The sequence below is a fragment of the Aspergillus stella-maris genome (assembly GCF_047715825.1).
Source record: "Aspergillus stella-maris strain CBS 113639 unplaced genomic scaffold BDV14scaffold_63, whole genome shotgun sequence".
In the NCBI taxonomy this organism is placed as follows: Eukaryota; Fungi; Ascomycota; class Eurotiomycetes; order Eurotiales; family Aspergillaceae; genus Aspergillus; species Aspergillus stella-maris.
In genome coordinates this window covers 184,159-195,276 of record NW_027396857.1, presented here as the reverse complement: position 1 = coordinate 195,276, position 11,118 = coordinate 184,159, and the positions used below count along the sequence as shown (strand labels likewise).

General features: G+C 49.7%; 3 protein-coding genes across 3 annotated transcripts; all 3 read right to left on the bottom strand.

Moving 5' to 3' along the window:
- Positions 1 to 886: 886 nt before the first annotated feature.
- On the bottom strand, positions 887 to 2,277 carry BDV14DRAFT_211106 (polysaccharide lyase family 1 protein; the record flags this gene model as incomplete). The annotated part of the gene is made up of 5 exons (XM_073776032.1): positions 887 to 1,243; positions 1,307 to 1,540; positions 1,598 to 1,694; positions 1,749 to 1,874; positions 1,937 to 2,277. 5 exons carry the CDS (start codon positions 2,275 to 2,277, stop codon positions 905 to 907), a joined length of 1,137 nt encoding a protein of 378 aa, XP_073624514.1. The 3' UTR covers positions 887 to 904.
- Positions 2,278 to 3,078: 801 nt separating this feature from the next.
- On the bottom strand, positions 3,079 to 3,609 carry BDV14DRAFT_203736 (cytochrome P450; the record flags this gene model as incomplete). The annotated part of the gene is made up of 1 exon (XM_073774353.1): positions 3,079 to 3,609. One exon carries the CDS (start codon positions 3,607 to 3,609, stop codon positions 3,079 to 3,081), a length of 531 nt encoding a protein of 176 aa, XP_073624513.1.
- Positions 3,610 to 5,439: 1,830 nt separating this feature from the next.
- BDV14DRAFT_192236 (uncharacterized protein) lies at positions 5,440 to 9,733 on the bottom strand (the record flags this gene model as incomplete). Its single annotated transcript, XM_073771607.1, has 4 exons — positions 5,440 to 5,865; positions 5,920 to 7,962; positions 8,020 to 8,740; positions 9,258 to 9,733. The coding sequence occupies 4 exons, from the start codon at positions 9,731 to 9,733 to the stop codon at positions 5,440 to 5,442; spliced, it is 3,666 nt and encodes a 1,221-aa protein (XP_073624512.1).
- Positions 9,734 to 11,118: the final 1,385 nt, after the last annotated feature.

The window sequence follows — 11,118 nt, the reverse complement described above, 5'->3', positions numbered from 1 at the left end:
TCATAAGTATTTAGCCTAGCTCGGAGGTGCATCCGCCCCTCCTAATACCAGACTCCTTCCCATTTCCCACAGTACTTGAAATGCACGTGACATCATGAGAAAGTATTAGTCAGCCAGACGGTCAGAACAGGCAGAATCTCGGGATACTCATTCCGGGCAGGCTCTAAGCTGGCACCGTGACAATTGGAGCCACTTTCAAGAATGGAGTTCTAGGGTTGTACGCGACTCACCCTACAATATCTACAAACAATGATGGTCCAGCGCATCATACCAATTATGTGATGACCCAGGTTGGGCATTATTTATTAATAAGCAGTCCAGAATCCTATTAACAGGGATTCAGTGCTTATCGAAATGCCCAAGACCTGGCCAGAGACTTCAGGGATGACTTGATCAGGCAAGTGAATGAGCAATACGCACCTGACCAAATTCATGCCAGTAATTCTGATGGGCCTAAGAAAGATAATCAGTTGTTGGGTTAACTTGTTTGATTATTATGCACATTGGACAGGTTGATCTAAGAGACCAGTGCTTAGCAAATGAACCAGGAATCTGATATGCCATGACATTTCCAGGTATTGCATTCTTCTTCTTTCCCAGGGAATACTGTAGCCGTGCAGACTGTTACAACACACCCGCATTTACCTGCCACCAGCTACGGATAAATCCCGCTGGACTGGCATACGGGAAGCCCTATTCTCCACACCCTGTGATCGTATGTACTGAAATATGAGAAAACATGGAATATAGCCCTTTAATGATGAATATTCAATTGACTGTAGCCTTGCTTTTCTGGAAGATGTTGACTACTTATCCACGTCAATGGCTCCAGGATGTCCACTCAGTTGACTGAAATATCAACTCAAGTACACCCACAGAGAGCAAGCAAGCAGCATAAACTCAATCATAAATTCCCCTGTCCCGCATTCCCCGGAACACTGCTCTGCGCAACAGTATACGCATCCGCAGTGGCAATATTCTTACCCTGGAAATTCACCAGGAACGCCGTATCAGCCTGATTGAAGGTTCCCGAACTTCCGAAGCCGTTCACCTGGCACGTGTGCCCAAGGTATGTCTGGCAGACCTGGTTTGTGGTGGAATCGGGCGATGTAAAGAGCTGTCCGCTTACAGTGCCCTCGACTACCGTGGGGATATTCTGGAATACGTTTCCTTCGGCGAGGACGTAGCCACCTGCGTCGATCTCGAAGGCGTGGCCTGAGGAGTCGTACCAGTAATTGTTTACCTAGAGATTGTTGAGTATCGAAGGGAAAGACGGCGGAGAAAGTTGTGGATTATTGGAACTTACTGCATGAAGGAGTGTATTTGAAGCCACCTTTGGGCTGCGTCCGCTCATGTGGTAAATATAATTCCCTTTCAGGGTTACCAAGTCGTTGGAACCGGTCAGGTAGATCCCCCAGTAATGGTACCCATCGCAAGTGGCGGAGTATGATGTGACGCCATTGAAGTACGAATTGGAAACAGTGATTCTGTTCGAGGCATTGGATCCCAGGACCAGATGTTGGCGTCCGATCCGTGCGGTCTATGACGCATTAGCTTTAATTCTCAACTGAGACTACCTTGACAACAGGAAACTTACAGTAACATGGTCGATCCAAACAAGATCGCTATTATCGATAGTTATTGCATCGCCGCCCCAGACGTACTGCGGGTTCAAGTCCGTGATTGCAATGTTTCTGTGTCTGGTTGAGCAATCTTCCTTCAGGATAGATGTTGCAGGAATCGCCTACTGTATGATGATATTGCTCGCGCCACTAACAATCCGAAGCCCCTTTCCCTTGATGACGCCGCTAGAGCCCTCACCAACCAGGCTTTTGTCGGAATTGACAGTAATACCCAGGGTGCCCGCGTTATCACTGCAGTACCTGTTAGAATTATGTCATCTGGCAATGAAAGAGGTCCACAGATAGACACTTACTACGTCACAGAGACGGTCGGAGCATCTGGTTGATAGTTTGTACACCAATCATTCTGGTTAATTGCGAGCTGGCAAGCAGATGCAGTTCCCCAAGGGGCACATCCAGTTTCGGTAGTGGTCCCTTCACTTCCGGTGAAGTCGAATGTTTTCGTTAGGATGATGACGCGCGGTGAACTGTCGCCCAAGTACGAAACCAACTCGTCAATTGTGTCGGGGTATACTGCTGTTGCACTTCCTCCTCCAGTCACTCCCTTTGCAAAGCCCTCTGCAGCTCCTGTCACGCCGGCTGCCAGGGCTCTAGTGGCAATACCCACTAGCAAGATGAATGCTGGAAGTCTCATCTCTGGTAAATACAACGTGCGAATAGAGTATAAACTAGATATGGATTAATATGTATCTACTGGACAAGCATACGATATCCCTTTATACAAATGGTTCTCTAGCCTTCCGCATCTATTACAGTACGGACGGCTGCCCGAGGCTAACCCCTGGTGGCGTCCACCGTTATAACCCCAATCTATGAGCCGGTGGAGTCATTGGTGGAACGGAGAAAACGAATTGACTTACAGTCACAGAAACCGGGCCTTCAGTGCTCTCATAATTTGCGATTGTTGTTGTATAGGTGGATCAACGACCGGGGGAGGCTAGGGTATAGTGCGGGGAGATTCTTCAGGCGACGCCCCTCCACCAGGCAGAAGGCTTGTGAATAGCCAATCTGAGCTTATCTTTCGAAGAGCACGTGCGGAGTAGTCTACGGAGTTTCTGTGACGACAGCATGCTCCGGGCTAGACTTTGACTTACCCCGCCGGTACCCCGCAGACGGAGATCCCCTATGCTAGACCGCATAGGTCAAGGCAAAGGAGAAGTCGCCGGGGAATGTTATCCCCGACGTGCCTCTTTTGTGTATTGATAACTGAGGGAGAATGTCGTGCTCCCCGTTTGAGAAGCTCGAAGAGTGGTTATTGTGACCTGTATTGAGCCTGTGATGATCTGTGTATTCCGTACTAATCAAGTATCGATCTTGAATCATGAGAATGATGAAAAAGACCACCGCCGCAGCAAGGAAGAGAGAAACGTAAAATCTTGCTAGTCAGAGAAGCCAAACCAAATGCAAACGAATTTGAGATAAAGCAAGAGAATGCCTACGTCTTCAAGTGAACCAAAACATCATCTGGTCGATGCAAGATCTGCAAAATAAACCTCAAAGACTCCTTCTCCTGAATCGGTCGAAACCTAGCAGCGAGGCCCTTTGTTCCAATACCCTGCGCCACCATTTTCCGGTGCAGGCGATACTTGGCGTTATACTCGTGTGTAGTAAGGAAGTTTTCAAACCCGCAGAGCTGAGCAAAATTCAATCTGGGTCTCACAGACGTCCTTTGGGCTTTTTTGCCCAGCACGGCGTGTGCGGCGTCCTTGTCGTGGAATATGACCATAATTGTCCCCATGACGGTAATTGAACTGACGGAGCCGTAGACATATTTGTGCTTGAGCCAGTGCTGGTACTCTGGTGTGCCCTTTGGGGGAAGATCCAAGAAGTTACCAAGAATGGGCAAGGGCTTTGGGCCTGGAGGGGTGTTGCATCTTAGGGTTTTGGTGCGAGTAACGAACAACAACGCTGCTATGATAGCCACGGAAACCACAAGGGCGTATTTAAGGTTGGAAATTTCGAACATTGTGCAATGGAGATACTCGTTGGAGTAGAAAAATTGTCAACGGAGGCTGAGTCTCACATTTGAATCCAATGTCCACCTCAGAGAGCCGAAGACCGTAAACATTCGGATGACCGAAAAGACCGAAAAGACCGAAAAAGTCAGCCATTTTTTTTACAACTGAATGGCCTACTTTGCTCAGCTCGTCAGCTCACTCGGATGTTGTCAAAATAAAGTTTCCATGCCGGTACAATACTCCCTTTAAGAAGGTCCTTGAATTCTCCAAATATATGACCAAGATTTCTCACCGCGACATGTGGTGTGGTCGGCTTCCTCTCTTCCAGTGGTTCCAGTATAGGTTCATCGCTATGACCCTTAAGTGCTATCAATGTGCCTCTCTTTTCTTTCCGCTTGCAGTAATGGTCAATCCCATGACGATAGTAATGCATACCATCAACTTTGTCAAGACAATCTATCTGTTTGGCAAATCCGACATCCCAGTCGCGGCGTTGTCCTCGGTACGTACCATACATCTCCCTTGCATGACTATATCTAACTTGAACTACCGATATGCGTGACCATTGTTTGTCACTGCACCCTGTCCCTGGTGCCATGTCGTAAAAGAATGTCTTTGGCTGGAAGTACACCTCCTCGTTTTCCAGGTGCAACCCTGATCCCAGAATACTGAAAGCGAGACATCTTGAATTATGACGAGCACTGGCGAAAAATCAGGTTTGTGCAAGAATGCAGTAGTGAAGCCAGAATAGCACCAACAATGACAAAAACGGCAGATTGACGGTATAGAAGAAGATCGCATCGCAAAGCCCCATCGCCCCTTGCCCTCGGGTAGAATAACCCTAGCCTAAGCTAAGTGTCTTTATGCTATCTTAATTCTTCTGATGTGGGTTGCTTAAAGGTGTCAAACACAAAGCTCTGTACGCTCGTTTATTCAACCACAATGGTGGTATACAACGAAGGAGGTTTGGCTGGTATTCCCATCATTAAGAATCTTCTGGGCACCATCGGCCTTGGATGTTACAGCTGGGGAACGACCATAATCTTCGGTATGTACCCAACCCCAGCATTATTATCCCTTTCTAATGCGCGCAATATAAGGTAACGCGGACGAGGAGTTGCACGTACTAAAAGCCATCGCAGTCATCACGACAGCAGCCATCTTTGCTACTACGGTGAGTTCATTTTCTATTCTCTGACAAGTCTCGGTTTCACATGCTCGCCCTCTTGCATTTCACTAAAGCCACTCCCAGGACTTTCGCGACCGGTCTGCTGATTCTGCGAGAGGCTGCAAAACAATCCCATTGTTGCTCTCTCAGCAGGTTGCTCGTTGGTCATTGGCCACAACGATAGCCGCGTGGACGGCAGCTTTGGTCGTCTTGTGGACGCCACCGATTGCTGTTATTTCGGTTTACAGTGCTCTCGCAATGTACTGTCTTGCGGGGTGCCTGAGAACTATGATGGGAGAGATGACTATATCTCTTCTTGCTGGTATGGTGTATGTATATCCTATGGTTCTCCTCGTGTGCTTCGTATGGTGGCTTACCAGGGGTAAAGGTAGAATGTCGAGATATATATTCCTGTCTGCCAGGTTTTCTTGGGGCATCCACAAGCGACCGAGACTCGATATCAGCGCAAGATGCTGAATATGACTTAGGAAGCCTTTACATACTATACTGGTTTATGGAGTTTAATAGCTCAGTGAAAAAAAGATTCATACTTACGTGCTTCACCTTCTTGCCTGGTACCACGCAAATATTCCCAGCTCTACAACCAAAACTATTGCACGCCCAGATATTTGATTTTAAAGAAAATCTAACAACTGCCACATGAAAGAACCTAATTCTGAGCCCGACGAATAAGACCAATCCCCCTCCAATAATCGACATACCTCCTCACAACATCCCCGGACACAGGCCCAACTCGCCTCAAAACAGGCGAATGCCGCCTGGACGTCTCGGTAGACAATACTACACCCCCACCAGACATCCATTCAAAGTCTTGCTCGAAAAATTCTGCAATGGCGGCGGCTGGGTTGCTATCGTCCTTGCCCATTGGCTGCTGCCGGATATCTGCCACCCACTCGGCCATCGGTCGACGTTCATTCTTGTTTACGTCTAGCTCTGATGCTAGGATGTCGAGGACTTCGCTCCATGGTTGCCTTATAGGACTCTCAAGGTGGTAAACGAGGTCTAGAGATCGGGGGCTGAATATTATCTCTGCTAGCGCTGCGCTGGCTATATCAACGGGGAGCCATGAAAGAGTCTGGTACCTAATTAGTTAAAATATCCAGATAGCGTAAGGGATAAGCAAGCTTACTCCGCGAATATCAGGAAGGTACCCGAGTGCCTCAGACGACGCAACCAGACTAACAAAATGCTCGTCCGCATTCCAGAACCCGCGCTGCGCACCAGCAACCTGACCAACACGGACATACGCCGTCTCAATCTCACGGCTGAACTCGGAACGCGCCCGCTCAATGATCTTCTCGCAGACAAATTTAGCCCGCGCGTATCCCATATCGAGCGCCGCGTTGGAATCGACCATAGGTGCCTCCGGCACGATCATCTCGCCCGTGAGTTTCCCGTACCGCCCGACGACGGATATAGATGAGATGAAGAGGAAGCGGGTCTTTGTTTTGTTGGATTGCCGCTGATAAATGTGCGCCTGTCTAGCAAGCAAAAGGAGACTCTGCAGCACGCGGAACTGCGATTCGTACGACGAGACGTGCATCCGAAAGTTCATCGGCCAGGCATTGTGGACTATGTGCGTGGTTTGCACGCACAGCCAAGCGTAGTCGACCTCTGATAGACCTAAGTGAGGAGAGCTGGTGTTGGTCTCGAATACAGTGACCTTGGCCCATTGTTCTGGGGATAGACTCAGGCTTTTGGCTTTTAGGGCTGCGGCCTGGCGGTCGTACGGATCTTGCTTTTGCGTCCCTGTGGATGGGCGGTTCAGGCAGATGATGCGGTGCACGGCGGGATTTTGAGCAAGTTGGACTAGGAAGTGGCAGCCGAGACTGCCTGTGCCTCCTGTTAGGAGGACCGTTGCAGAGTTGTTGTTGGTCTCCTGATGCCGTTGCAAGGAGTACGTGTCGATGAACCCTTGGAGGAGACTTTCGTCAACTGATCCTGCCGATTGATACTGACATCCATCTCTCACAGCCTTCGCAAGCTTAGCAATGGAAGAATATTGGTAGACAAAGTCCCGACCAATTGGAACCGTAGAAAGTCCATCGCGCAGCGATGACATGAGTAACCTGCGCAACATTGTAGCCTGGAGGCTGTCCATGCCCAGCTCGAAAAAGTCCCGTTCATCTGGCCAGTCACTGGCATTAGTCCACTTCAGGTTCAAATTGTCAACCATGAGCTTGCGGAGGTCCTCTTCAAGAGATTCCATCCGGAGTTCAGGAACGGAATAGTCAATAACAGCATCGAGCTTGCGGTAAACCTCTGCAATCTCCCCCTCAAACCGCTGATAGACCTCCCTCCGCAAAACCGTCCCTTTATCTGACCGGGGCAGGCTATCTGCTTTCACTATAACAACAGCCTGAGGCGACGAAATACGAGCGTGCGAATCCATCTTCTCCCCCGCCTGCTGGATAATGGGCCACAACGTGGTCCTTAATGCGTCCTCCTCCTCTGGAGAGGAGATTGTATATGCAGGCTCAACGAGCACTCCAATTTCAAACTGGCCGTCCCCAAATGCAACCGCTGCTTTCACGGCCTCGCTTTGCGCGAGCATGGATTCAACAATGGTAGGGCGTACTTTCTCGCCCGTTGCCAGGCGGATCAGATCGTCGCTCCGACCGAGAACTGTATACTCGTTATCAGCATCCGGCGAAGGCCGAGCAACGAGGATATCCTGGATCGGGAACCGTTTGTTCCAGCCGGCAGGCCGTAGACTTAATTTCCAATGACCCTCTTTATCCTCATGGTCGTCGTCGCTGGATTCGGATTCGAGTCGAACCTCCAAAGCCTCTCGAATATCCGTGCGCAGCTTGAAATAATGCCAATCGTACCCCGGCTGCGGGACATACAATGGCGCCAAGGGCCCCGTTTCAGTCGCGCCGTAGTGATTAAGAAGTTTCACTCCGGCGGCCGTTAACCTGGCCCCGATGATCTCCTTGGGTAGTCCACCGCCAAAAGCGATGAAGTGAAGCCGTTGCAGGGCTCGGATGCCTTTATCGTCTGGTAGTAGAGCGACTTCCTCGAGGATTGAGGGCACGGTAAGGAGGGATTTTGCACCGCTGCTTTGTAGGAGCTGTGCTGTTGATGAACCGGTGAAGATTGTGCCTGCTTCAGGGAGGCAGAAGGGCTTGCCTACGCCTAGTGATAGGCTTGGTGGAAGGAGTCCAAATCCCTGTAGTATTTACATTAATATTCTTTAAGGGGGACATGACGGGTGGGAATGACATACGTGGAACAACGGAGACGTGGATAGAGTCGGTGACAGCATTTCCTCCTCGGTTTTGAACTCATGGCACAGCGCAAAGCTGAGGTAGTGTCGATGAGAGGTATAGATTGGTTTAGGCAAGCCGGTCGTCCCACTCGAGTGCAGGATGAGTACATTGCAGTCTGATTCCGAGGTATAGTGGTTTTCACGGGCCACGGGCCTTTCGGTTAACGTGGATGATGGTTCTTCTTCAGCCAGAAAATGCTTATACGCAGCTGGATAGTATTTCGACGGCGGAGAACATTCAGAATCATCCACATCCCATGCCGCCAAAGCCTCGCTCGCCGTCCCATCCAACCGCGTCGAGACGAGGATCCCGCTTGTCCGCGTCTTTTGCGCCAGATGCTTGACAGCTTCAGCACTAAGCCGCGTCGAGAGCAGAACGGTCGGAACACCCAGGCCCAGCAATGCAAACAGGTAAATGACGAGCGTCAGGTCACTGTCCATGAGTAGGCCCACAGGCTTGTCTTTCCTCTCATTCTCTAGCCTGATCCCGGGGAGACTGTCGCGTAGCCAGTCTTGACAGCGCAAGATCGCATCCTTGAGTTGTGCGTATGTCACCTCGAGCAGCGGAATATCTGCATTCCTCTGCGCCTGGATACAGAATCGGTGGTGTGGATTTTCTCTCGCATGAAATTCGATTAACTCGGGGAGTGAGCGCGCGTCGCCTTGCCCATCGTGAAGGCTGAGCAATGGCGTTGTGAAGCCTTTTCTGGTTCCGTTTACACTCATCTGGGCGGTATATTGTTTGGAAGATGATTGTAGAAATTGGTTCGTACAAGTCAACAGTTTTGTCTGATTCATTTGACGGTGTTATTGTTCCGGAGTACGCGACATACTCGGGTCCCCTGGGAGGTCGCATTCTTCAGGTGTAACGAAACTTCTGCCAGAATCTACGATGTTGCACAATTTTGTCAACCTAAAAGCCTTACTACAGCCGTGAGATGCCTAATGGAACTGTACATCTTTTCCTTTCTGCAGGAAACAACGTGACACGAGATACGAGTTGTTCAACTAGATGTAGCAATCCAAGAAACCTCTTGACTGAGACCTCCATTTGTAGCCCTAGTACGCCAATTCCTACCGCATAAGCTTATCACAAAGTGCCTAACTACAGCTACGACCACTTCCGGAGAAATCTCTAGCAAACTTCAAAAACTCAAATTGAAACAGCTACCCTCGCGCCATCCTATTTGACAAACGGCTTCAAACTGTCCACAGTGTCAACAATACACTCCTTGAAAGACCGATACGTCACGCCCAAAACCTCAACCGACTTGCTACTATCATACCCATACCACCCCGTTGGCGGGAAATCACCACCCTTCAAGGCATCCCCGCTTGGCAACCCATCCCGAAGCTCAGGAAATTCCTCAGCGATAATCTCCGCAATTTCCCTGTTCGAGTATTGGCCCGGTGAGACGAGGAACCGCTTCCCGCCTGCCTCGGGCTTCTCGATCGCGAGGACGTGAGCGAGCGCTAGGTCGCGGACGTCTACCCAGAGGAAGACGCCGGTGTAAGGTAGACCGTCTTTCGCTTTGCCAAACGCAATGTCGCGGATGCGCTCGTTGGAGGCATTGAGGGCATCGAGGTCCTTGAGGTGGTGGATTACGGGGCCGTAGACCATTGTTGGGTTTAGCTGGTTTGTTGTTAGCGGTGGACTCGGGCCCCTGAGCATGTTGGACTTACGGATGTCAGGGAGTAGGTTGGCTTTTCTTTTCCCACAAAGTCCCAGGCTGCTTTCTCCTGGTAGGTTAAGGGGTGGTTAGTGGATGGTCAAAGAGAGAAACTGAAGGCGAACTAACAGAGAAGTATTTGCTTGCACGGTACGCATTAAGCGGGTTCGAGGTAGCCTCTTCCCAGGTCATGACGTTCCAATCCGCCTTGGTCAATGTTAGCATCATTCGGCCGGATAGAGATTAGCAAAGATCTTACATCTGTGAAAGTGTGTGTGGTAGGCTTGGAAAAATCCAGGATAGCGGCCCCGGAGGACGTAACAACCACGCTCTTGACAGACGCAGCGTTGTCCTTGATGGACTTGAGAAGGCCAACGTAACCATTGATAGCTGAAGCAAAATAGATCAGTAAATAATTTTCTCTGAAGTTCTGAGTACTGCAGTACGAACCTGGATCGAGAATCTCCTTCTGAACATCCTGAACACGAAGGTTGAACGGGCTCGCGGTATGGATCACAGCCTCAAAGGGCGGGTCGGAGACAACCGCTTGATCAAAGGCTACAGAAATCGACAGTTAGTTCATACGAACCCTTCTCTGAAGCACAATGAAGAGAACCATGCTTACCACCAGGGGCGGCAACATCAGAGACAATGGCAAAATCCAAATCCTCCTTTCCAACACCAGGGTAAGACGCTCTAATCTGCTCTGCCTTCTCCTGCGAGCGAACGGTAGTCACAACAGAGTGGCCGCGTTTCAGCAGGACATTGAGAACGTGAGCTCCAATGAAGCCACTTCCACCGGTAAGAAGGGTTCGAGTCATGGTGCTGGTTTTAGATCGAATGAGAAATTGAGTTTGTGAGTTGCTGTTGCCAAAGAGAAATCGACCTGGTGTATCTGGTTGTGACCTCTTGGCCTACTTATATCAAGCTTATTATTCTAAACGCGGGCCCGACTGTGGGGTTTCTTTGTTGATTTGGCTATAAGATACCTATCCCCTGCGCCTCGGTTTCCGGGCTTATCTAACCCCTATTTCCGACCGAGCAAGCTTGGAGGACTAGCCGGATTTCGAGGTGAGGGCCGGTAAGACGGACATTGTTATCTCTCAGTGACCGGAATCTTGCGTCATTACTTCATTTCTTCCGGGGTATACACTGGATCGTGCTGAGGCTCTACGTGTCCCACATGGCGTGGTCTTGGCATCAAATGGACCCGAGTATACAGCTATGTAGCTACAGTTCAATGTATGCTTGATTGTTCTTGGAGTCTGTTAACGCAAGGAAATAGGCTCGTAAATTATTATAATAGTATGGATCAGTCTGCTCATTCTGAAATCCTTGCCCACTGCCAAGAAAGTCCTCCAACGTTGTATAGATGCTCGTATACCAC